Genomic DNA, 26,873 nt, shown 5'->3' on the forward strand with positions numbered 1-26,873 from the left:
ATGGAAACAAGCCGCAACACAACAAAATTAGCGCAACACAATGGAAACAAGCCACAACACAACAAAATTAGCGCAACACTATGGAAACAAGACACAACAAAACAAAATTAGCACAACACAATTGAAAGAAGCCATAACACAACTAAATTAGCACAACACAATGAAAACAAGCCGCAACACAATGAAATTAGCGCAACACTATGGAAACAAGACACAACAAAACAAAATTAGCACAACACAATGGAAACAAGCCACAACACAACAAAATTAGCACAAAACACTGGAAACAAGCGCAACACAACGAAATTAGTGCAACACAATGGAAACAAGCCACAACACAACAAAATTAGCACAAAACACTGGAAACAAGCGCAACACAACGAAATTAGTGCAACACAATGGAAACAAGCCACAACACAACAAAATTAGCACAACACAATGGAAACAAGCGCAACACAACAAAATTAACACAGCACAATGAAAACAAGCCGCAACACAATGAAATTAGCGCAACACTATGGAAACAAGACACAACAAAACAAAATTAGCACAACACAATGGAAAGAAGCTATAACACAACAAAATTAGCGCAACACAATGAAAACAAGCCGCAACACAACGAAATTAGCGCAACACAATGAAATTAGCGCAACACTATGGAAACAAGACACAACAAAACAAAATTAGCACAATACAATGGAAAGAAGCCATAACACAACGAAATTAGCACAACACAATGGAAACAAGCCACAACACAACGAAATTAGCACAACACAACAAAAACAAGCCACAACACAATGAAATTAGCACAACACAACAGTAACAAGCCGCAACACAACAAAATTAGCGCAACACAATGGAAACAAGCCACAAGACAACGGAAGCAAGCCACAACACAAAAGAAACAAGCCACAACACAACGAAATTAGCACAATACAATAGAAAAAAAACACCCCTGTTGAAAAAATCAGCATATGCTGGTTAGGTGTGTTTTGAAGCATGGCAGCTGGTTTGAGCTGGTTTATGCTGGTCCTTAGTTGGCCATGAGCTGGTTTAAGCTGGTCCTGAGCTGGTTATGTCTGTGACTAGCTGTTAGTTAACTAGTACATATAAAGTAACTTGGAATGCAGATTAATAAAATACATTCATTTATTTTAATATTGCAATTAGTAGCTTTGTAAATGTAATGTTTGACTTCATTTTAGGGTTTATTTATCGATATTTAAAGGTAGGGCAGGCGATTTCGGAAAGGCAAGCGATAGCAAGCTAGCTTTGAAAGCAAGATCCCACCCTCCCTGAATAATCACTTTGCAAAGCCTCCTCCAAAACACATGAACGCACTCCGTCAGAGCAGAGACTAACCTGCAGCACTATGAGAGACATCGTTGGTGGATGGTCCTTAGTTGGCCATGAGCTGGTTTAAGCTGGTCCTGAGCTGGTTATGTCTGTGACTAGCTGTTAGTTAACTAGTACATATAAAGTAACTTGGAATGCAGATTAATAAAATACATTCATTTATTTTAATATTGCAATTAGTAGCTTTGTAAATGTAATGTTTGACTTCATTTTAGGGTTTATTTATCGATATTTAAAGGTAGGGCAGGCGATTTCGGAAAGGCAAGCGATAGCAAGCTAGCTTTGAAAGCAAGATCCCACCCTCCCTGAATAATCACTTTGCAAAGCCTCCTCCAAAACACATGAACGCACTCCGTCAGAGCAGAGACTAACCTGCAGCACGATGAGAGACGCCGTTGGTAGAGGATTGAATGCAGCGCTGTCAGATTACCTCATGTCTCATTCACTGCTGAGAAAACATTACAGTACAGCGCGCACAATATTACAGTAATAGCGCCTTTCATTCTCGCTGGAATGCGCTGATGACGTACGATGTCTGCACAAACGGTGCGCAGAGGTATGCAAATATATATTTTGACAGGCAGGCATGACTACTTTTGATTGGACGAACATTTTATGCCTTCCACAGATGATATAAATACATATAAATAAATTTAGACCACTTAACTTAGTGATTGCTATCGGGATGTGAAGAGGTTTTCAACCAGCATAACAAAAAATGTTTTTGAACCATATCACCTACCCTGCCTTTAATAATGAAGATGGGCTGATTTACTGTAATTTCCTCATCTGTGTCTCTCAGGCTCTTCCGTATGTGGCTCTGCTTATTGCCATGTTGTTCTTCATCTATGCTGTCATTGGAATGCAGGTAAATCATCTGCTTGTGTAATGTAGTAAACCTGTTGTGAATTATTATGCTAATGTGATGGTTTTATTATTTTAGGTGTTTGGGAAGATCGCCATGGTGGATGGAACCAGTATTAATCGTAACAATAATTTCCAGACCTTTCCACAAGCTGTGCTCCTGCTGTTCAGGTGTGTTCATGAGAATATTGTGTGTTTGTGAGCACTGATGTTTCACTTCAGTTTAGTGAAGTGAGTCTTTCTGGAATGGCAAAAGCTGTACATTAATTTGATCAAAGCAGTGTAAATTAAGTGAAATAACATCCAATAATACTAGTGTAAATAGAGTGAATTAGTATTAACTAGTAAAAAACATGAAGGTGATTCAATGTTTTCAGTAAGCAGAGCTAGCAACACATTTATGCATTAAGAATATAACATTTAATCATCCTTTTGAATACCAAATAAAAAAAGTTACCAGAGCTAGCAACACATTTATGCATTAAGAATATAACATTTAATCAGAAACCAAGTAGTACATTCTTTGCTCAATTACTAAGTTTTTTTCAGGCTGTGCATCTCCTCCTTTTGAATACCAAATAAAAAAAATGTTAAATTTTTACATGTCTGTTTGACGACGGTCCGTGATGAATCGTACCATATAGGGCAAATTCGTAATAAAAGTTCAAATCAAAATGAATTTGCCAATAATTGTAACAATACACAAAAGTACAGGACAGTCTTTCATTGGTTTTTCTCTTACTGTATGTCAGATGTGCAACGGGTGAGGCATGGCAGCTAATCATGTTGGCGTGTTTGCCTGGCAAACAGTGTGACTCTGAGTCCGACTATAACCCTGGAGAGGAGAAAAGCTGTGGCAGCAACTTCGCTATCCTCTACTTCATCAGCTTCTACATGCTCTGTGCTTTTTTGGTACCTCAAAACATTTCAGCTTTTAAGAAGTGTTGCATTTGTGTGTTTAGTAGTTCTAAACATATTCAGTCTCTAATAATCATGCATCTACTCCTACTACCTCTTGTTATTTTTCTCTTCAACATTGCTCTGTTTTCCAACTCGGTAATACTTGTTTTTGTTTTGTTATCTGACATAAATGATATTACTCAGTTTTATTATTGTTCTTTTTCCTCCAGATCATTAATCTGTTTGTCGCTGTCATCATGGACAACTTTGACTACCTGACGCGTGATTGGTCAATTCTTGGACCACATCATTTAGATGAATTTAAGAGGATCTGGTCGGAATATGATCCTGAGGCCAAGTATATATCCAAAAGATGTTGTACTTCTAGATCACTCTGTGTGTTTTGTTTGACAATGAATATTGTGTGTGTATCAGGGGCCGTATAAAACACTTAGATGTGGTGACATTACTGCGCAGGATTCAACCGCCGCTGGGCTTTGGCAAGCTGTGTCCACATAGAGTGGCTTGCAAGGTATAAAGCACATAAAGCACATGCACATAGACACATAGATAAAACTGTGCAGAGACAGTCTCTCTAGGATTTTGCAGTCTCTCTAGCAGTCTCTCTAGGATTTTGCGATTGCAAAATGTAATGCTAAATTAAGCAAATTAAGTTTTTTCCCACCTGCTGCTTGCATTTTTTTGTCTCATTTCCACAATTTTTTGGCAAGAAAAACATTCCCTTTCATTTGGTCACTTCAACGTTGTGTCTAAGTTCTGACAATAGGGGTTACACTTGAGAGCCCAGACATCTCTGACATTACTGAGAAAAGGACAAGGAAATTGACGAGCAGTGGTAGTAGCACAGGCAGTGGTCTCTCCCTTGGTCATACACAGATAAGTGTGGTGAGTGTGCGCCTGGGTGCTAAGACGGAGATCTTTGAGAGAAAAATTCCTCTGAAAGAGCAATTGCCCCAGATATCCTGGCATAAAAATGTTCTTACGAGCTGATGCAGCATCTCTTACTGAGAAGCAGCACTTCATTCACCTCTCCAAAACCTCTGCATTGGATCTATAGCACAGGCAGCGGTCTCTCCCTTGCTCATACACAAATTCTCGACAGTTAAGAAGCAGATGCACACTGCCTCGACACAGGCCAGGTTCTATCCCTGGACACCCGAAACAGCAACCTACATCTGCTTGTCATGGGGGACAACCCCCCTGGCCCTGCACCGGCCCCTCAGAAGGTGGCTTCATCAACAGACCTGAGGAGCAAGGTCGATGTTGCTCACCCGTCACTATGCGTCATGATGGACACAAAGTCTTCCAGCATGGCATTGTAGTTCCACAGGCAATGTAGTTCCACTGAGGCCATTGGCATGGTGTCTGGACACTTGGATAGCTCTACCTATGATGTCTTTCATACTTTTCTGGACCTTGACAGTGTAATTTACTTGGCAGTCAATTGGACAGTCACAAGCCTCCCAGTTTTCATCCAAAATATCTTAAATTGTGTTCCGAAGACGAACTAAGCTTTTAGGGGTTTGGAACGACATGGGGGTAAGTGATTAATGACAACATTTTCATTTTGGGGTGGAATGTCCCTTTCAGAATTTTTAAGCTGAAGAAAAGTCTTCCGGCTGAGTTGACCTCTGCCATTATATGGCAGCTCTCCCAAGGTTACGCTTACTTGACTACTCAGAACAAAACGAGTATGCAAATGCCACGCTGGCTTATTTATACCCAGATATCTGGGTGGTGGCCAGCTATGCAAATTTTGATCACCTATTTCATTGGCCTTTTCTTAAAGGGTTAGTTCACCCAAAAATGAAAATTCTGTCATTAATTACTCACCCTCGTGTTGTTCCAAACCCGTAAGACCTTTGTCATGGCATTGTAGTTCCACAGGCAATGTAGTTCCACTGAGGCCATTGGCATGGTGTCTGGACACTTGGATAGCTCTACCTATGATGTCTTTCATACTTTTCTGGACCTTGACAGTGTAATTTACTTGGCAGTCAATTGGACAGTCACAAGCCTCCCAGTTTTCATCCAAAATATCTTAAATTGTGTTCCGAAGACGAACTAAGCTTTTAGGGGTTTGGAACGACATGGGGGTAAGTGATTAATGACAACATTTTCATTTTGGGGTGGAATGTCCCTTTCAGAATTTTTAAGCTGAAGAAAAGTCTTCCGGCTGAGTTGACCTCTGCCATTATATGGCAGCTCTCCCAAGGTGAAAGAAGGGAGGTCATGCTTCCTTTGCATTTGAAGGTTATAAGATGCATTTGTTTGTGACATGCCGCTGTTCTTGTCAATATCTGTGTCATCGTGAACTTGTAATTTAATTCAGCCAGTTGTGGCACTTAGTATAAGGACCCCTAGTATCTGTAATTCGACGCAACGTTGTAGTGACCTAATGAAAGGGAACGTCTCAGTTATTTATGGTAATCCTTGTTTCCTGATGGAGGGAACATTGTGTCTCTTGTGCCACAACTCCTGAACTGCCTTTGGGTGGGTTACGCTTACTTGACTACTCAGAACAAAACGAGTATGCAAATGCCACGCTGGCTTATTTATACCCAGATATCTGGGTGGTGGCCAGCTATGCAAATTTTGATCACCTATTTCGTTGGCCTTTTCTTAAAGGGTTAGTTCACCCAAAAATGAAAATTCTGTCATTAATTACTCACCCTCGTGTTGTTCCAAACCCGTAAGACCTTTGTTCATCTTTGGAACACAATTTAATATTTTTAATTTTTTTTTTAATATTTATTTTTTAATTTTTGATAAAATCTGGGGGCTCTCTGACCCTCCCATAGACAGCAAGGTAACTACCACTTTCAAGGTCCAGAAAAGTACCAAGATGATCGGCAAAGTAGTCCGTGTGACATCAGTGGTTCAACTGTAAAGTTACGAAGCTACGAGAATACTTTTTTGCGCAAAGAAAACAAAAATAACGACTTTATTCCACATTTTCGTCTCTACTGCGTCACTTTGGACACGCGTTCATGACAGCACCATGACACGACCGTATGGTGGTATTCTCGTAGCTTCGTAACTTTACAGTTGAACCACTGATGTCAAACGGACTACTTTGTCGATCATCTTGGTACTTTTCTGGACCTTGAACGTGGTAGTTACCTTGCTGTCTATGGGAGGGTCAGAGAGCCCTCATATTTAATCAAAAATATCTTAAATTGTTTTCCGAAGATGAACGAAGGTCTTTACGGGTTTCGAACAACAAGAGGGTGAGTAATTTAATGACAGAATTTTTGGGTGAACTAACCCTTTAATGATTTGTCTGGGCTCCCAAGTGTGACCCCTAGTGTCGGAACTTCGACACAACATTTATTTGTATCTTGGGGTGAATATGTGCTTTTTATAGTAATGACTGATTTCAACAGTAATATAGATTTCAATAAGTACATTGTTTTATTTTATATACACTTTTTAAAACACTTCTGGTTAATGTAATCACTGATAATACTATGATTGGATGAATGGAAAAAATGCTAAAACAATATTACAACAATCGGCAATGATATATATAAAAAAACTAAATGTGATTTAAGACATATAAAATGTACAGTCACTGACTACATATAATAGCTTGTACACTGTCACTGTACTATGTGTTACACAATTCTGTATTTTCAGCAAAACATAACTATGAATATTTCTTTTCTGGTTTCATGATTGCCTTGTGCATGGGGGGTCCAGGACCAAATATTCAGTAATTCTACACAAAAAAATATAATTGTACTTTTACTGTCATTAACACTTATATAATCAAATCATACATTTTGGTGGGTTTTCACTGTAAAAAAAATGCTGCAAATATAGCTGCAATTTTTAAGAAAAGCTGCAGCAATTTTAGTAATTGTAGGTTGCAAAAATAAAAAAAGGACTGTTTAAACCATGTGATATAGTATTATTAAAGCATATATAACATTAATAAAGGAAGTTTAAATATAAATATCACATGCATTAGTTGCATTATATACACAGACTAAACACGTCTAAACTCCCCTCTTTCTCTTAATATCTCCTTAGAGGTTGGTTGCCATGAACATGCCACTAAATAGTGACGGTACAGTCATGTTCAATGCCACCCTGTTCGCTCTGGTCAGAACTGCTCTGAAAATCAAGACTGAAGGTAAAGATTTTGCGACAGAGACTTTCACATGTATGTGCTGGTGTGAATGGGTCATTAATTGTGTTATTGACTGTGTCTCTCAGGGAATCTGGATCAAGCCAATGAGGAGTTACGAGCCGTCATCAAGAAGATCTGGAAGAGAACTAGCATGAAACTCCTGGACCAAGTAGTGCCACCTGCTGGAGGTCAAACACACACACACACACACACACTGGATTCCATGTTTTATGGGGACTATCCATAGGCGTAATGGTTTCTATACTGAACAAACTATATTGTATATCCCCTTACCCTAACTCTACCCCTAAAACTATCCCCCACAAAACTTTCTGCATTTTTAGATTTTCAAAAAACTTAATTCTGTATGATTTATAAGCTTGTTTCTTCACGGGGACCAAAAAATGTCCCCCACAAGTTACAAATTTACTGGCATTTCTACCCTTGTGGGGACATTTGGTCTCTATAATGTAGGGAATACCAGGTACACATGCACACAGGATGAAGGTCTAGTAGACGTCAACCTCCACGAGGAGGAAGAGATATACGAAGTAAAGCACTTCAGTCTTTATCAGTGTACATGTAAATATGTATTTGAGCGTTGCGCTTGTAAATGCAAATGTGCGAACCCGGTCCAAGGATTGCACCAAGGATTTTAATTAAACTGGAAAGCAATTTTCACTCATTCAAAATAAACTACTTTAGATTTTGATTAAATTTGATTTGATTTGATTTGAATAATATGCAAGTACTTTTAAAGTACTTTCTCTAATGCAGGGATCTCCAACACTGCTCCTGGAGAGCTGGGCTGTGTTCCACTTTTCTTTTTTGGAATTGACAATCGTGTTGCATTGGGGTATATGAAGTAGACTCACTCACTCAGAACCTCAGGAGTGATGGAGAACCTCAGCTCAGGACTCACTCCAGAAGGTGAGAGGTCACAATACCACTGAGGTTACCACAGAAAACAAAATCATAAAAACTAAGAAAAATGGCTTTCTACTTAAGTAAACTAGATAAATATGAGCCAAACTGGCCATAGCAGGGCTGGCAACTCTCACGCAACTGACACTGTTCTCGCGCTCTCAAGCCACACGTCCATTTTCTCACACAGTTCAAAGAGCGCAAAGAACAAACTAGTGTTCTCATGAAGACGAGTCTTGCCAGGCTACCTTGAAAAAATGAACTCGGAAGGACACGAGAACACAGAACGCATCTTTGTGAGAATGACAGAGACTCAACTGACAGAGACAGCAGGTCATAAGGAGCGAGACAACAGCACGCAATGCACAATAAATAACTAGAGCCCGACTGATATATTGTTTTGCCGATTTTATCGGCCGATATGAGCCTGTCGCAGATATATCGGTATTGGCGAATATATCGCCGATATGCCACGGATATGATTTTTTTTTTTACAGAGCATAAAATGCAGATAAAATGTTTGTTAATGGTGTAATTACGTCGTTTGTCCAGCAGAGCGCGCTCAGTTGTTTGCTACTGACGACCTGAACTGAACGCCAAATCAAGTGTTTTCGAGGCCCCTTTTCGAATGCCGGGGTCTGGGAGTTACGGACGGTTAAATTCACAGTCAGGCGCTGACCAATCTGGCGATCCCGGGGGGCTACTAATGCATGGAGGGTAGCGTTCGAGAGGGCTCCTCGAGCTGAAAGGATCCCTGAATTTGGTGGAAATCCGCCACCGCGTTCGTGACACCAGCCAGCACTTTCACTTCAGTAAGGAGGTCTCTTGTTCAGGCAGAAGCAAGCATTGTCTTATTCGACCATAAGTGCCCTGCGAAGTGGACTTCACATGATATTCCGCCATGATTTCAGTTCCAAGGGTACGTACGCGTTACATTCAAAGGGCATTAAAGTGCGCAAGACATGAATTTAAATTGTATTTATTTACAGAGGTATATTATTTCACACTTCACACTTCTCTAGTAAGTTTCGTCTGTGTGTAAAGACAGTAGAGCAAATCTGTGAATGGATGTTTCCGAAGTGAAATAAACTTCAACAGAATAAAGTTGAATGGAATTGAATTGAAATAAAGTTGAATAAACTTCAACTTTACTGTTCAGTGCACTGATGTCAGACTCATTTTGGATAATAAAGTGTATTGTTAAATTGTTAAATGCCCTGCCTCCATTACATATGTTTGTCACATTATTATAAGTGTTTGATCACCACATTTGAGTGATCATTGCAAAAATATTTTATGTATATATATTCTGTTTATGTATATACTGTATTCTATATATAGTACCAGTCAAAAGTTTGGACACACGAATGGGAAAGTACAAACTTTTGACTGGTACTGTACTATAAAAGAATATCGGCCGATATATCGATATTGGCCTTTATTTACTCCCTAATATCAGTATCGGCCCCCAAAAAACCCATATCGGTCAGGCTCTATAAATAACACATTGTTATGTGATCACAAACATAATACTTTTAAAACATTTATTTTATTTTATTATAGACAATATTTTCATATTATTTTATAGCATGTATTTGTGAAAATGATTAGGCTATGTATAATGTTACATATTCTTTGCCAATGTTAAAATTCTTTTTAATATGCCAATAAAAAGTATGACAGGCTTTCTCACTTCATTAAAATTATGCAAAACAAAATGGCAAATGTTTACTCTCACAAGCTGTCACATATTTGCGAGCTTGCAGTGGTTATTTCTTAAGCGAGAATGAGAAGATTAAAGTTTACAGGCTTCTGTACATCGTGCGTCTTCTGGGATTTCTAATGGTTCGATTCTCTCGAGTCTGCATTCGATGCTTACTCGATTTCAAGAACACATCCGGGCACTTTCATGTGTCCTCTATACTTGTGTTCTCGAGGAGTGGAATTGAAATTCGATGGTTAATGATGATGATGTAGAGTGAGAAAACAAGGATCCAAGATCACATAAAGAACGCATATTGAGAAACGGCCAAAGGAACCCTCAGTTAAAACTGTAATAATAGGATATTGGTGAAACGGATTTGGTAAAGACTCCAGTACGTATTTGTGTATTGTGTTTACAATTATATTTACTGTAAACATCTGAATTTGCAACGCGTTTTTGTAGCATTAAGCAATGTAGCCAATCACAGACAAGTCTGTTGTTTTCTTGAACTCCTCTGATTGACATTTCCGCTCAAGTTAGTCTGAATTCACTTGGGGAGGAATCTCATTGTGAAATAAATGCTTTCATATTGGCCACAAAATTCATTGTGTGCTCAGTGACCCATTTTTTTGTTGATTTTGATGTTTGTTTTGGATTATGGTCCTGATGGAAGATCCAACCACAGCCCATTATAAGATTTCTTACAGAGGCAGTCAGGTTTAGATTTTTTATCTGTTGGTATTTGATAGAATCCATGATGCCATGCATCTGAACAAAATGTCCAAGACCTCCGGCAGAAAAACAGGCCCACAACATAAAAGAACCAGCAGTATATTTAACCGTGGGCATGGGGTACTTTTTTATCCCTGTCTGTACTAAACCCATCTGGTGAGTTTGCTGCCAAAAAACTATTTTTTTAAAGTTTCATCTGACCATAGAAGCCAGTGCCAATTGACGTTCCAGTCGTGTCCGACAACTGAATATGCTGAAATTTGTTTTTGGATGAGCGAGGAGAATTTTTCTTGAAACCCTCCCGAACAACATGTAGGGGCTGTTTGATATATTTTTTTAGGCTTTCTGACCCCAAGACTCAGCTAATGTCTGCAATTCTCCAGCTGTGATCCTTAGAGAGTCTTTGGACACTCAAACTCTCCTCCTCAGCGTGCGTTAGGATGATAGAGACACACGTCCTCTTCCAGGCAGATTTGTAACATCTTTAGTTGATTAGATTTTCTTAATTATTGCCCTGATGGTGGCAATGGGGATTTTCAATGCTCTATCTCTTTTCTTATAGCCACTTTTTACAGCTCAACAATCTTGTTCTGCACATCAGAACTATATTCTTTGGTTTTACTCGTGATGGATGTTTAAAGGAATTTGGCCTTTGTGTTCCTCATATTTATAATCCTGTGGAACAGGAAGCCATTGCTGGGCAATTTCTTCTAGTCACCCTGGTGTGCTAAAAAATGGAAATATGAATGGAAATATACTTCAGAGATATTTTACTCATAAGAATTTCTAGGGGTGCCAATAATTGTGGCCAACATGCATTGGAGAAAAACATTTATTTCATCATGAGATTTTCTCCCCACTTTCAATTGTTTAACTTTAATGAAAGGTTAGAATTATTTTTTTTTTAAGTGCTGGTACTACTAGATCTTGGTGCCGCGTTTAACACTGTCGATCATAACATACTTCTGGAGAGACTGGAAAACTGGGTCAGACTTTCTGGGATGGTACTCAAATGGTTCAGGTTATACTTAGAAGGGAGAGGCTATTATGTGAGTATAGGAGAGCATAACTCTAAGTGGACGTCCATGACATGCGGAGTCCCACAAGGATCAATTCTTGCACCACTCTTGTTTAGCCTGTATATGCTCCCACTAAGTCAAATAATGACAAAGAACCAAATTGCCTATCACAGCTATGCAGATGACACCCAGATTTACCTAGCCTTATCACCAAATGACTACAGCCCCAGTGACTCCCTCTGCCAATGCATTGATGAAATTAACAGTTGGATGTGCCAGAACTTTCTTCAGTTAAACAAGGAGAAAACTGAAGTCATTGCATTTGGAAACAAAGATGAAGTAAATCCTTCCTCAGAGGAATCGACCAAGGAGGGGCTGTCACGAGGAGCATTAGTTCCGGGAACCAGGTCTGGGTGGGCCAATAGGGCGCCACTAACAGGACCTGCTCCTTGTCCTCCCTGACCTTGCACAATATCCGTGCAAGAAGGCTCACTGGAGGAAATGCATATTTGCGAAGGCCCCGCAGCCAGCTGTGTGCCAGTGCATCCGTGCCGGGTGTTCCCTCGGTCAGGGAGTAAAACAACTGGCAGTGAGAGATTTCTGGAGAGGCAAACAGTTCTACCTGAGCGGCTCCGAAACGTCTCCAAATCAGTTTGACCGTCTGGGGATAGAGTCGCCATTCTCCCGGGAGCACAGCTCGAGACAGTTCGTTGGCTGCCTCAGATGCTTCTGACTCCAAAGGAAGAGGTGGCGGGCGAGTTGCGACATTCGACGGGCGCGCAAACCACCTTGTCGGTTGATGTACGCAACGGTCGCAGTGTTGTCCGTGCAGACTAGTCCATGCTCGTCTCGTAAGCACCCTTTGAGATGGATCAAGGCAAGGTGCACTGCCAGCAACTTGAGGCAGTTGATGTGCCAGTGCAGCTGGGGCCCCGTCCAAACCCCTGACACTGCAAGCCCGTTGTACGTGGCCACCCCAACCGGTGGTTGAGGCATCCGTGTGAACCACAGCATGCCTGGAGACCTGGTCAAGGGGCACCCCTGCCCGGAGAAATGCAAGGTCTGACCACGGGATGAAGGTTTGGCAGCAGGCCGGGGCAACTTGCACCCGGGTGAGTGCCACGTTGCCACGCCCACCTTGGGACTCGGCCATGGAGCCAGTGGTGAAGCGGTCTCATATGAAGCAGCCCTGGCGGCATGACTGCCGCCGTAGCTGCCATATGCCCCAGGAGCCTCTGAAATTGTTTCAGTGGGACCACCATCCTGCTCTTGAATGTATTCAAGCAGTTCAACACCGACTGAGCACATTCCTGCGTGAGGCATGCTGTCTGTTCTACCGAGTCCAACTCCATACTAAGAAAAGAAATCCTCTGCGTCGGGGAGAGTTTGCTCTTTTCCCAGTTGACCCGAAGGCCCAACAGGCTGAGGTGTGAGAGCACCAAGTCTCTGTGTTCGTACAACTGATCCTGAGACTGAGCGAGTATGAGCCAGTCGTCGAGGTAGTTGAGAATGCGAATGCCCTGTTCTCTCAGGGGTACAAGGGCCCCCTACGCAACTTTCGTGAAGACACGGGGCGACAGGGACAGCCCGAAGGGCAGGACCTTGTACTGATATGCATGTCCTTTGAACGCAAACCGCAGGAATGGCCTGTGGCGTGGAAGGATCGACACATGGAAGTACCTTCAGGTCGATCACTGCGAACCAATCTTGGGGACGGATGCACCTGAAGATTTACTTCTGTGTGAGCATCTTGAACGGGAGCCTGTGAAGGGCCCTGTTCAAGACACGCAGATCCAAGATGGGTCTCAACCCATCGCCTTTCTTGGGTACAATGAAGTAAGGGTTGTAAAACCCCGTCCTCATATCGGCTGGAGGGACCGGCTCTATTGCATCCTCGCAACTTTCGTGAAGACACGGGGCGACAGGGACAGCCCGAAGGGCAGGACCTTGTACTGATATGCATGTCCTTTGAACGCAAACCGCAGGAATGGCCTGTGGCGTGGAAGGATCGACACATGGAAGTACCTTCAGGTCGATCACTGCGAACCAATCTTGGGGACGGATGCACCTGAAGATTTACTTCTGTGTGAGCATCTTGAACGGGAGCCTGTGAAGGGCCCTGTTCAAGACACGCAGATCCAAGATGGGTCTCAACCCATCGCCTTTCTTGGGTACAATGAAGTAAGGGTTGTAAAACCCCGTCCTCATATCGGCTGGAGGGACCGGCTCTATTGCATCCTTCACCAGCAGGACTGCGACCTCTGCACGCAAGACAGGGGCATCTGCTGCTTTCACTGAAGTAAAGTGGACGCCCCTGAACTTGTTTGAAAAAGCCAAAGAGATGGGCTGGGTAGTGCTAGCCAGGCTCCCAGATGCCGCGCAAGTGGCACCAACGGAACTACAGGCGTACTCGCAGTGGGGCAGCGAGGAAGAGCGCAGGGACCCGCCCCGGGCGTCTTGTAGCCGGTCCGAGGCGGGGTCTGAGTGTGTGTAACACTGCGGATGCTGCGGGGGAGCGGGTGCGGCAGGCTGGATGTACCTGATGGCCTCAGTCTGCTTTTGGGCAGCTGAGAACTGCTGGGCACAGTTCTCCACCGTGTCGCCGAAAAGGCCGATCTGGGATACGGGGGCGTTGAAGAATCGTGTCTTGTCCGTCTCGTGCATGTCGGCCAGACACAGCCAGAAATGGCGCTCCTGGACCACCATAGTGGACATCACACGACCCAGAGACTGCGCTGTAAACTTCGTCGCTCGTAGCGTGAGGTCCGTCGCGGTGCAGAGTTCTCTGAGAACTTCCGGGTCATGGCCACCCTCGTGCAAGTCCCACAGTGCCTTGGCCTGGTGCACTTGCAACAACGCCGAAGCGTGTAAGGTGGAGGCAGCTTCTCCACAGGCCGTATAAGCACTACCGATCAGAGCCGACGAGTGTCTACAGGCCCGGGAGGGGAGCAACGGCATGCCCCGCCAAGTGGTAGTGGCATTTGGACACAATTGCATCGCAACCAACCGCTCTACCTGGGGAACTTCCGTGTACCCCTGTGCTGTGCCATCATCAAGGGTGGTTAAGGATGATGAGCCACTGGGGCCATTTCTGGCAGTGAAAAGATGCCGTCCATGTCCCAGTGAGCCCATCATGCACCTCCAGGAAGAAAGGCACTAGGGTGGGGCCCTGAGAACCAGCGCGAGCCACCCCGAGAAACCAATCGTCCAGCCTCGAGGGCTCGGTGGAAGATTCCACTCGAGTCCGACACTCTCGGCGGCCCGGGAAAGCATAGCCATCATTTCCAGATCCGCGTCCGGCACCTGGGCGGCAGCGCTGACGGATCTTCCTCCCCAGAAAGGTCTGGCTCACCCTGCGATGCAGTGATCGACATCCAATCGTCGGAGGGAGCCTCGAAAGATACAGGTGGTACCCTTTTTGAGGGTCCAGCCTGCTCTCTCGACAGCCCCACTGGTTTCGAAGTGCCGGCAGACGGAGGAGCCCTCGGAGGTTAGCTCCTCATAGGGGAACGATAGAACCGCTCGGCTCCGAAGTGAAAAGCTGAATATGAGCTGCAGATCCCAGGCGAGATCCCAATTTGTCGGTCATCCGACATGACGTCGAGAGTGACCGACTGAAAGGGAACTCATCTGTTTAACTGTGCATTTATTGAATGAGCACTCTGCTACGTCCGAACTGATTTAATATATTCACTGTATTTTATATTTAATAATTTTCTCTTTAACTGTTTTAAATTCATTTTAAATACATTTTTTAATAATTTTAAGTGTTTAAATTTTTATTGTTGTGATTATTTTTTTATGATTATTTTACTTCCTTTTATGTAAAGCACTTTGAATTACCATCGTGTATGAAATAACTATGTGTATGCTATAGAACTAAACTTGCCTTGCCTTGCCTTTAATGAAAGATCAAAAAAAATTTCCACAGCCGCCTTTGCTCATATTTACCAATGGTGCCAATATTAGTGGATGGCACTGTATTTGCTCGCTTTCTAGGCTGCGTATAATCCATTCAGAATTTGAATTAGTTTTGTTTTTCGTGCTTTTAACAGGACCAACGGGTGCATACCTTGTACATGTGGCAAAGTTTTAGGAGTGACATATATCCCGTGTCTGGCCTTCATATAAATGTGGGATTCACTTTCAAAATTGCAGTGATTGGTTGATTGCTTATCACTACAGTTTGTCAAAGAACAATATTTGTCAAAATTGGCGTGTATTACACGATGTAAATGCAGACTAATAGATTAATTGAAAAATATTAGAATTTTTATATCAAAATATTTTGTCTGATGAAGAGCCTGCCTGCTCGAAACGTCACACACGCTATTCGTTTTTTAAAGGGGTCATTTGATGTTGCTAAAAAGAACATTATTTTGTGTATTTGGTGTAATGAAATGTGTTTATGCGGTTTAAGGTTAAAAAAACTCATAATTTTTTATATACATTTTTATATATTATTTATATATGTTTCTCCTCTATGCCCCACCTTTCTGAAACATGTCGATTTTTACAAAGCTCATCGGTCTGAAAAGCGAGGTGTGCTCTGATTGGCCAGCTATCCAGTGTGTTGTGATTGGCCGAATACCTCAAGCGTGTGACGGAAATGTTACGCCCCTTACCAAACCCAGACTGGACTCCGCTTCGTCCACAGTGAAAGCCGATCCGGCGATCCACAGCGCGAAGTTGATGTATTTCCTCAGTGACCAGCACGGATCAGCTCTAGGCATGATGAAGTGCCAAACAAACAAAGTAGTTCTCTTTCAGTCGGTCACTACGAGTCACGTCGTGATGTGTCCATTCCCTCAACGAGGGTTACATACGTAACCGAGACGTTTCGCTTTCACAACGAAACACACAGCATCTCCATGACATGGCGGCGGTATAAACAACAATACTATAGCAAGAATAAAAGTTACGCCTTCTTTCTTTGCGTGAACATTTGGGCGGTGTTATGCAAATCTTCCCACATCGTGACGTAGACATGTGGGGGCGTGTTAGAACGAGCCGTTTTAGGTAGGCGTGGTTGACTTAACTTTTATAAAGAATATCTCTTTGGATTTGAGACTTTAGTTTTTGCAACTTTACAGATCTTTTTTATGCACCAAGAGCTTGTAACACTTCAAAGAGAAAGGAATAATTGAAATCACAACATATGCTTTTGGAGCTTTGGTGTTGCCGACTTTACATTTAAAAAATTGTTCCACTTGTTTCTTAGTCGAGCACCCAGTTGAGATCGATGTGCGTGCTTTTGCCTGCTTTATGTCTGTCTATCTGTCTGTCTGTCTGTCTGTCTGTCTATCTATCTATCTATCTATCTATCTATCTATCTGCCAGGGCTGCCAACTCTAATTTTCTCACATAGTCAAAAGCACCCTCAGTTAAAACTGTAATAATAGGATATTGGCAAACATATATTTGGTATATATGAGTGCATATATTTGTTTTTGCACTCTGGAAAGTATAAAAAGTTTCTATTTACAAAGTGTTTTTGTAGCATTGAGCGATATAGCCAATCACAGACATGTCTGTTGTTTTCTTGAACTCCTCTGATTGACCATCGTCAATCAGATGTGTTAAAAGAGGTGTTAAAAGGCTGCGCTGTGTCTGTGTTTGCTGAATTAAAGTCACCTTTGGTTATATAGTGCTTTATACAATACAGATTGCGTCAAAACAGCTTTACAGTATTAAACAGGAAAATAATGTGTTGATAATGCAAGAGGATGATAGTAAACACTCAATTTTCCAGTTAAAGTCAGTTCATCATTGTTTCAGTGATTTCATCGTCCAGCTTAGTTCAAATAATATCTGTGCAATCAACAATATTGCCAGAAATGAACTGTCCCCAACTAAGCAAGCCAAAGGTGACAGTACAAGGAACCAAAACTCCATTGGTGACAGAAATGGAGAACAAATAAAACCTTGGGCGGTTTATTGATGTTTAACCCTCTGGTTCTCCTTATTTGGGGGGTCACACTTGTGGTCTTCACAGTCAAAAGTGACCGGACACCTGAAATTTATCTTTTTTTCGCCCCAGTAAAATCAATGTAATATATTTTTGTTCAATAATATATATTTTTTTTTTGTATTTTGAGATAATTTCATGGCACTAATTCATATTTATGCAATAATTATGATGAATTTCTGCCCATTCAAAATAATACAAATGTTACATTGTACAAACGTATATTTTTATATTTCTTTTCAATGAATGCAGTATTTCATGTTAAAATAGAGTCAGTGCCTTTAAAATCCCATTTTTGAAGCCAGATTAGTGCCATCTGGTGGGAGTAAAATAAGAAAAACAGCTGCAATTCTATGGTTTAGTCCATAGATTTCTAAATAGCTCTATATAAAAGGCCTATAAATTCTCTAATTGTTTTTAGACAAAGACTTATTAAGTTGTGGGTTTGGATATATATTTAGACATTCTCAAAGACAATTTTTTGTAAAGGTTTAGATTTTTTTGCTTTGAAATGTTGATTTGAAGTGTCAGCTTTTGAAATAGTATTACTGCAGTCAAACCTGAACACAGAGAAAGCATTTTGTTACACAAAACATTAAAATTCTATAAAAATGTAACAAAAATGAACAGAACTGTTTATTCAGAGCTTAATCCTTCTGGGTCTGATCTGATTTCAATCTCTTATTTCAGTTTTCTGACTCGTTTTGGCTGTATAGTTATAGCCATACCAATTAATTTGAGTGTGTATAATTTTGTATGTTTGTGTGTGTCTTTGAGTGCGTGTAAGTGAGTTTGTGTTTGAGTGAGTGTGTCTCCCTCAACCCCTTCCTTGCTGTCCACTTTCTTACTGCATTGTAGTTGAATTATTGCTTTTATTTGACATACTTACTGTGTTACAGTCACACCAGTTCATAGGTGTGTGTGTGTATATGTGTGTGTACTCATGTGTGTGTGTGAATGGATGTGTTGGTTTTGCACTCTTGATGTTTTAGTTTCACCCCGTCATTGCTGTGTACTTTTTTTCTGCATTGTGTCAGATTTGTAGATTGTACACACAAAAATTCTAAATTGAAAATTGGCACACACTCCCAACAGCGGAATCTATTGCAGTCTTAACAAAAAAAAATAAAAACAAAGCACACAATGTAATTAACATGAAGACTAAAATAATTAACTTAAGCATGTCAACATAATTTGCATGTCCTCGTTCATCAGAATTACACTAAAATGCATTAGCAACAAGCATCAACCTCAATAGCTCTGTTAAAGTGCAAGAATACTGACGGTAAATAATGATTTGATTTTGCTATGGCTTGCAGGCCGAGCACCAGTGCTGTCGAATATCCCATCATCCATGTGGAAAACTCCACCCTTGGTGACATCAGTGATGATGACAGGAACTCTGGGGAGTATTATAGCGGAGACGAGTTTAATGAGGATGATGTCATGCTGGCTACAGACAGGTATTGCTAGAAAACGCTTTTCAGAAAGTGTATATCAATAGTAGCCGTTATCTTCATTTTCTCTTGGTTCCTCTTGAAGGTCATACTTTCAGGACACTTTGAGTGATGGTGCTCCAGCTGGACAGCAGGATACGTGTGAATGCGTCTGTGATGATGGTGAGCAGCTCATATCCCAGCAGCCCCAGAGGTCCTCAAAACGACTCCTGATGTCCACAGCTCAATGTGAGATATTATAAAATAATCATGAACTTTTTACAGTGTCACACTGAAACTAACAGAAAAGTGAGAACTAGCATTACTGTGGGAATAAACATCAGACTGAATGGTTCCTCAACAAGCTGTAATCATAAATGGATATATGGTTACATTGATCTATTATGGTACGGGTCCTTCACTTCCAAATATTCAAAGCATTAATGTCAGTGTTCGAGAAATATATTTTCTACCAATATTATGGTGGCCACATCGGAAATGTTTAAGGAAACTGCAAAGTGATGAACATGGCTGGGACATATTTATCAATGTTTGCTCTGAAAGGTGAGATTTTTGTTTATTTGAACATCCTGATCATACAATTCCTGTCAAGTCCTACCCTTGTTCAACTTCCAAAGGACACAAGGACAACTCAAATTTCCGACTCAATCACTTTTAATTTTCTTTTTTGCTTTGTCAGTTGATTCAGTAAATTAGGTTGTAAACCTTTAAAGACAGAGAAACAAATGTTACCATTTTAACTAAACATTTTAATTAAACAGTTTCATATGTTTTAGTAAAGCTTTAACATTTAACAGAATTTTTACATTTTTAACTTGTACTATTCTTTTGTATCTTATACATTTAAATTTTTTTTTCCAAACTCACCATGGTTATTTTAGCACGAACTCATTTAATACAATCAATAAAGTCAATGCTGCAATGTGTTTCTTAACCAATCTACACAGCAGTTAAACATACTTGAACATATTAAGCAGCATTTCAAACACCATGAAATTAAATAAAACATTTCACTGACCATTGGCGTCTTTGGACTGAACCTATTAGTGAACTTGGAGCGTCTTCTCTCTGAAGTTTCTTTTCTGAATGAATGAGAACCTCCATGTTTTTACAGGTGCTCTTAATCAGTGACAATGACTGATCCTGTGATAAGCAGCCAGTTTGCTGCTGCTGGTGCACTCTGGGAAGTGTAGTTCTTTGAGACCCATTTCTGAGATTTAGCTTAACAATTCCTAAGCTTTTTTGTTGTTGTTGGATATTATTAGCCTAAATAAGCTGATGAAATACACAATTATTGTAACTGTGAAAGGTTATGTAAGCTGGCTATCTTTTACAACTTCTCTTCCTTGTCTATTAAAATTAATTAATTAATAAATACATTTATTATATAAAAAAATAAATAAAAACAAAAATGAAAATGGTTGCTATAGTTAAACCATGGTAACCTGCACAAATTAACCATGGATTTACTACACTATCCATACAGGTGCATCTCAATAAATTAGAATGTCGTGGAAAAGTTCATTTATTTCAGTAATTCAACTCAAATTGTGAAACTCGTGTATTAAATAAATTCAATGCACACAGACTGAAGTAGTTTAAGTCTTTGGTTCTTTTAATTGTGATGATTTTGGCTCACATTTAACAAAAACCCACCAATTCACTATCTCAACAAATTGGAATACTTCATAAGACCAATTAAAAAAAAACATTTTTAGTGAGTTGTTGGCCTTCTGGAAAGTATGTTCATTTACTGTACATGTACTCAATACTTGGTAGGGGCTCCTTTTGCTTTAATTACTGCCTCAATTCGGCGTGGCATGGAGGTGATCAGTTTGTGGCACTGCTGAGGTGGTATGGAAGCCCAGGTTTCTTTGACAGTGGCCTTCAGCTCATCTGCATTTTTTGGTCTCTTGTTTCTCATTTTCCTCTTGACAATACCCCATAGATTCTCTATGGGGTTCAGGTCTGGTGAGTTTGCTGGCCAGTCAAGCAGACTAACACCATGGTCATTTAACCAACTTTTGGTGCTTTTGGCAGTGTGGGCAGGTGCCAAATCCTGCTGGAAAATGCATCTTCAAAAAGCTGGTCAGCAGAAGGAAGCATGAAGTGCTCCAAAATTTCTTGGTAAATGGGTGCAGTGACTTTGGTTTTCAAAAAACACAATGGACCAGATGTCATTTCACCCCAAATCATCACAGATTGTGGAAACTTAACACTGGACTTCAAGCAACTTAGGCTATGAGCTTCTCCACCCTTCCTCCAGACTCTAGGACCTTAGTTTCCAAATGAAATACAAAACTTGCTCTCATCTGAAAAGAGGACTTTGGACCACTGGGCAACAGTCCAGTTCTTCTTCTCCTTAGCCCTTAGCTCTGACATTGTCTGTGGTTCAGGAGTGGCTTAACAAGAGGAATACGACACTGTAGCCAAATTCCTTGACACGTCTGTGTGTGGAGGCTCTTGATGCCTTGACCCCAGCCTCAGTCCATTCCTTGTGAAGTTCACTCAAATTCTTGAATCGATTTTGCTTGACAATCCTCATAAGGCTGCGGTTCTCTCAGTTGGTTGTGCATCTTTTTCTTCCACACTTTTTCCTTCCAATGAACTTTTTGTTAACATGCTTGGATACAGCACTCTGTGAACAGCCAGCTTCTTAGGCAATGAATGTTTGTGGCTTCCCCTCCTTGTGAAGGGTGTCAATGATTGTCTTCTGGACAACTGTCAGATCAGCAGTCTTCCCCATGATTGTGTAGCCTAGTGAACCAAACTGAGAGACCATTTTGAAGGCTCAGGAAACCTTTGTATGGGTTTTGAGTTGATTAGCTGATTGGCATGTCACCATATTCTAATTTGTTGAGAGAGTGAATTGGTGGGTTTTTGTTAAATGTGAGCCAAAATCATTACAATTAAAAGAACCAAAGACTTAAACTACTTCAGTCTGTGTGCATTGCCTTTATTTAATACACGAGTTTCACAATTTGAGTTGAATTACTAAAATGAATGAACTTTTCCATGACATTCTAATTTATTGAGATGCACCTGTAGTTTAACCATGATATTTGTACAACTGTGGTCATACAAATGATAATCAATACGCCAAAAGATGCTTAATTTTCATTTTGTTGGGGTAATTTTGTCGTGGTCTGTGTTACTTGAGCGTTTCTGTATTTGTTTGTGTTGTGAGCATTTGCAGCGCGTTTCTGGTTGTGTTTTGAGTATTTGCAGCACATGTGCTGTCAAACTGATGAAGATGTTTTCATAATTTGCTGGTGCTTTTTCTATTTGCATGTGTTTTCTAAAGTTGCAACACATTGAGCTCTCGGCCACCGTACAATATATATAAAGCATTTATATGTCAATCTAAGAATACATTCAACATAGGTCACATTTGAAGAAAAACTATTTGTTGTCTATAACATGAGCAAACATATAACACGTTTTTAAAAAATTCAGCAATGCACATACTTTATTATATTACAATTTCTAAAAAAAAAACTATATTAAATCATAAATCTAGTTTTGATCTCTAGTAGTAGGATTATAGTGGCTAGTCTTCTTTAAAAACTTTCTTTAGCCCCTTAGAGGTTAGTGGAGGAGTCCTTATATACTAATACAATTTCCTTCTATACTTAAATCGGAATGTTTTGAAATACAGAATAAATAAAACTTAATCTCTTCAAGTTCATATTTCGGTTAGTGCACAAGAATCTAAATATGGTTCCTATAAGAATATTCCATCCACATTTGCATTTACAGTTCTAAAAGAACTTTACAGTTTCTCAAAAAAATTTAAAAAGAAAAGAAAAAGGCAACAGTGACGCCAGAAAAAAATTGTCTTTGAATTTTGTTCCGGTTCAGCCTTCAGGGCAAAGATTTCTGACAACAGCTATAGTTTATTGTACTCCACTCCATTATAATAAATATGCATCTATTGATGTATGTGCATTCTTCCATACAGCCTCTCACAAACCCGCTTTCCATTTTGAGTGTCTGCGCAAACAGAACAGCCAAGATGAGATTCCCCTGCATCCAACAGGCCTACCGCAGCATCAGGTGATAATGACATGACCCCCTACACTATCACCAACATAACAGATTAAGAGCAGGGGTGAGACACGACCTGTGACGTGTATGTAAAGTGCAGTGTTGGGAAGGTTACTTATAAATGTAATAGGTTACAGATTACAAGTTACCCTATCTAAAATGTAATAAGTAGTGTAACTATTTCAATTACTTTATTAAAGTAATGTAACTGATTACATTTGATTACTTTTTGATAACTTTTATACATTTCTAAGGAATGTTTTAAACTGTTAATCATTTTCAGACATGTAAAGCAGGCAGGGTTAACCATACAGTAACATCACTTGAATTAAGATTATAATAATTTAATATTAAAGCACAGCCACCACAAAATCAGACTTTAGCATCGCTTTTTACTTTGAGATTGTTCTAAGGTTAAATACAGATTTAAAATCATAACAAGATATAGTTTAATAGCTATGATACTGTTTTTGAAATCAAATCTTTGCATAGCTGTGACAGGAAACACTGGCATCTAACAATGCTCTGGAAAAAAATCAGTTAATCTTAAAAAATAAAGCATATATGAATACATCAGCGCAAATAGGGAAAAAAACAAGCATGTGTCCTATTCTGTGTCCTAAACTCCTGAAACGTTGGAGTTTGATATTTTAGAGCAGTCAGTGCAATATGGGAAAGAAATCAATCAAATGTGACCCTGCAGCACAAAAGCAGTGTTAAATCGCTGGGGTATATTTGTAGCAATAGCCAACAATACATTGTATGGGTCAAAATTATTCCTTTTTCTTTTATGCCAAAAATCATTAGGATATTAAGTAAAGATCATGATCCATAAAGATATTTTGTAAATTTCTTACTGTAAATATATCAAAACTTAATTTTTGATTAGTAATATGCATTGCTAAGAACTTCATTTGGACAGCTTTAAAGATGATTTTCTCAATATTTAGATTTTTTTTGCACCCTCAGATTCCAGATTTTCAAATAGTTGTATCTCAGCCAAATATTATCCTATCCTAACAAACCATACATCAATGGAAAGCTTATTTATTCAGCTTTCAGATGATGTATACATCTCAATTTCGAGAAATTGACCCTTATGACTGGTTTTGTGGTCCAGGGTCACAAATCTGTTTGTGTGTGAAAAAAATTCAGATGTAACCCCCTTTGTAATCGTTAACATTTTCATAAGTAACTGTGCTTTCATTACACTTTTTTTCTCAGTAACTGTAAGAGATTACAAGTGCATTTATTTTGTAATTCAATTACGTAATTCCGTTACATGTAACTTATTACTCCCCAACACTGGTAAAGTGGCATCATGTTTTCTTGTGCAGGTGAAGACGCCGACTGGACAAGAATCGAGTAGAACACGACTCTCTCCGACTCGCTCCATCCGCTCCTGGGTCACGCCTCCGGCCACGCCTCCACCCTACACCCCTCTGATTCAGACCACGCCCAGCGCTAGCAGCACTCCGGGATTGGTTCACAGGGGCTTCTGGAATTCCCAGCAGGCCTCTGATTGGTCGACACGTTCTCCCTCACCCTCGCTCCTGAAGGTTCCCCCCCGACTAAGCGGACATCACCTGCAGCAGCGGAGCAGCGCTCAAAGCCTGGTGGAAGCCGTGAGTGATGCCGCTTGAGCGCCTGTTTACACCTGGTCACTTCATGCGTTTTCTCTGATCAGATTTCTATCTGATTTGTTCAAACGTTTCCATTTACACTTGGCCACATAACCGTGTCTTCGCAAAACGGATATAAATCAATTCCCATGCTATATGCACATTTATAATGAACGGAGTTCACGTCAACGAAAGCAACAGATATGTGCTGCATTTGATTCATTATCAGCTAATTTCAAGATCAAAGACCGCAATAGGAGAGAGCGCGGCATCAGCACTGGAAAGATACTTTAGTCTCACTACTTTTAATGAAGATGATTGTGTGTTGAGCGTCTGCGACTTACTTTCAGATTCATTCGCGACAGTTTGCTCATCGGCTTGCTGAAGAGATGCTCAGCTACTCATCCGTAGCGATGCGTGTTGCATTAGCGCTGTCATATCTGACTATAACATGCAATTTAGCCTATAAAACGCTCTCGCACATTTATTATTTTAATATTTTGGGAGGAATAAAATGTGCATATGTGGTTGCAAATGCATCAACAACCAGATGCATTTACACTTGTGATATAAATCAATTCCCATGCTATATGCACATTTATAATGAACGGAGTTCACGTCAACGAAAGCAACAGATATGTGCTGCATTTGATTCATTATCAGCTAATTTCAAGATCAAAGACCGCAATAGGAGAGAGCGCGGCATCAGCACTGGAAAGATACTTTAGTCTCACTACTTTTAATGAAGATGATTGTGTGTTGAGCGTCTGCGACTTACTTTCAGATTCATTCGCGACAGTTTGCGCATCGGCTTGCTGAAGAGATGCTCAGCTACTCATCCGTAGCGATGCGTGTTGCATTAGCGCTGTCATATCTGACTATAACATGCCATTTAGCCTATAAAACGCTCTCGCACATTTATTATTTTAATATTTTGGGAGGAATAAAATTTGCATATGTGGTTGCAAATGCATCAACAACCAGATGCATTTACACTTGTCCAGTTTCATCTGGAATGCGGCCCAGACCTCATAATAAATGCGTATCGAAAGCGTTTCGGAGGGCATTTACACCTGGTCTTTTCACGATCGGATAGCTATCTGATCTGGGAAAATGCATGAAGTGACCAGGAGTAAACAGGCCCTGAGAGTCAAGTCAAGTCGCCTTTGAAAAAATTATGTATATATATATATATATATATATATATATATATATACTTAGTCTGACCAGAGGGGAGAAAATGTCTACCAGAAAATCACACTGGCCAAGCTCGTATAACCTTATAATGCTCACCAAATATTTCACATTCACATTCTAGGAAATGTGTCTAGGATGTTTTAAACTAATGAAGCCCATTACTAGCTGGGAAATAACACCATGCTAGCTGAAATTTAGGATTAACAATTTAGGAAGAATTTTAATAAATATATCAAATCAGTTTAAAGAAATTTAAAAAAAAATTGCGTTTTCATGCCCAGTAATAATTGACTGCAGAGTGGACATGTTATGTATTATGCTATTAAGACTTCTGAAAATGCGGGAAAGAGAGAAAAGTACAGCGGGTAAAATAAGTATTGAACACGTCACCATTTTTCTCAGTAAATATATTTCTAAAGGTGCTGTTGACATGACATTTTCACCAGATATCGATAACAACCCGAGTAATCCATAATCCATACATACAAAGAAAAGAAAAGAAAACAAAACAAATAAGTTCAGAAATTAAGTTCTGTGTAATAAAATGGAATGACACAGGGGAAAAGTATTGAACACATGAAGAAAGGGAGGTGCAAAAAGGAATGGAAAGCCAAGACACCAGCTGAAATCTATCAGTAATTAGAAAGCAATCCTGCCCCTCTTCAGTGGAATTTAATATTAGCTGTTTCAGTCTCAACTGATGGCCTATAAAAAGGTGTCTCATGACCAACGTGTCACACAAGAAACATTTCATGATGGGTAACAGCAAAGAGCTCTCTCAAGACAAAACAAAACATACTGATGACATTTGTTACAGAAGGTTTTCTATACTTTTGCATGTTCCAGTGAGCAGTGTTGGGGCCATAATCTGGAAGTGGAAAGAACATCATTTCACCATAAACTAGCCACGACCAGGTGCTCCTCTC

The 26,873-nt window shown here is 40.2% G+C and overlaps 1 protein-coding gene across 1 annotated transcript in view; it reads left to right on the forward strand.

The window, feature by feature from the left end:
* The window catches only part of LOC107594982 (voltage-dependent L-type calcium channel subunit alpha-1D-like), a 112,418-nt gene that overhangs the window by 80,882 nt on the left and 4,663 nt on the right, over positions 1-26,873 (forward strand). Inside the window, 13 exon segments of the mRNA XM_016285228.1 lie at positions 2,159-2,224; positions 2,300-2,391; positions 2,973-3,132; positions 3,351-3,478; positions 3,556-3,652; positions 7,177-7,279; positions 7,363-7,511; positions 7,777-7,827; positions 8,160-8,206; positions 18,944-19,087; positions 19,167-19,309; positions 23,043-23,137; positions 24,466-24,753. Coding sequence (XP_016140714.1) covers positions 2,159-2,224; positions 2,300-2,391; positions 2,973-3,132; positions 3,351-3,478; positions 3,556-3,652; positions 7,177-7,279; positions 7,363-7,511; positions 7,777-7,827; positions 8,160-8,206; positions 18,944-19,087; positions 19,167-19,309; positions 23,043-23,137; positions 24,466-24,753 — 1,563 coding nt within the window.

The sequence above is a fragment of the Sinocyclocheilus grahami genome, unplaced genomic scaffold (assembly GCF_001515645.1).
Source record: "Sinocyclocheilus grahami isolate Dianchi unplaced genomic scaffold, SAMN03320097.WGS_v1.1 scaffold194.1, whole genome shotgun sequence".
NCBI classification, from domain to species: Eukaryota; Metazoa; Chordata; class Actinopteri; order Cypriniformes; family Cyprinidae; genus Sinocyclocheilus; species Sinocyclocheilus grahami.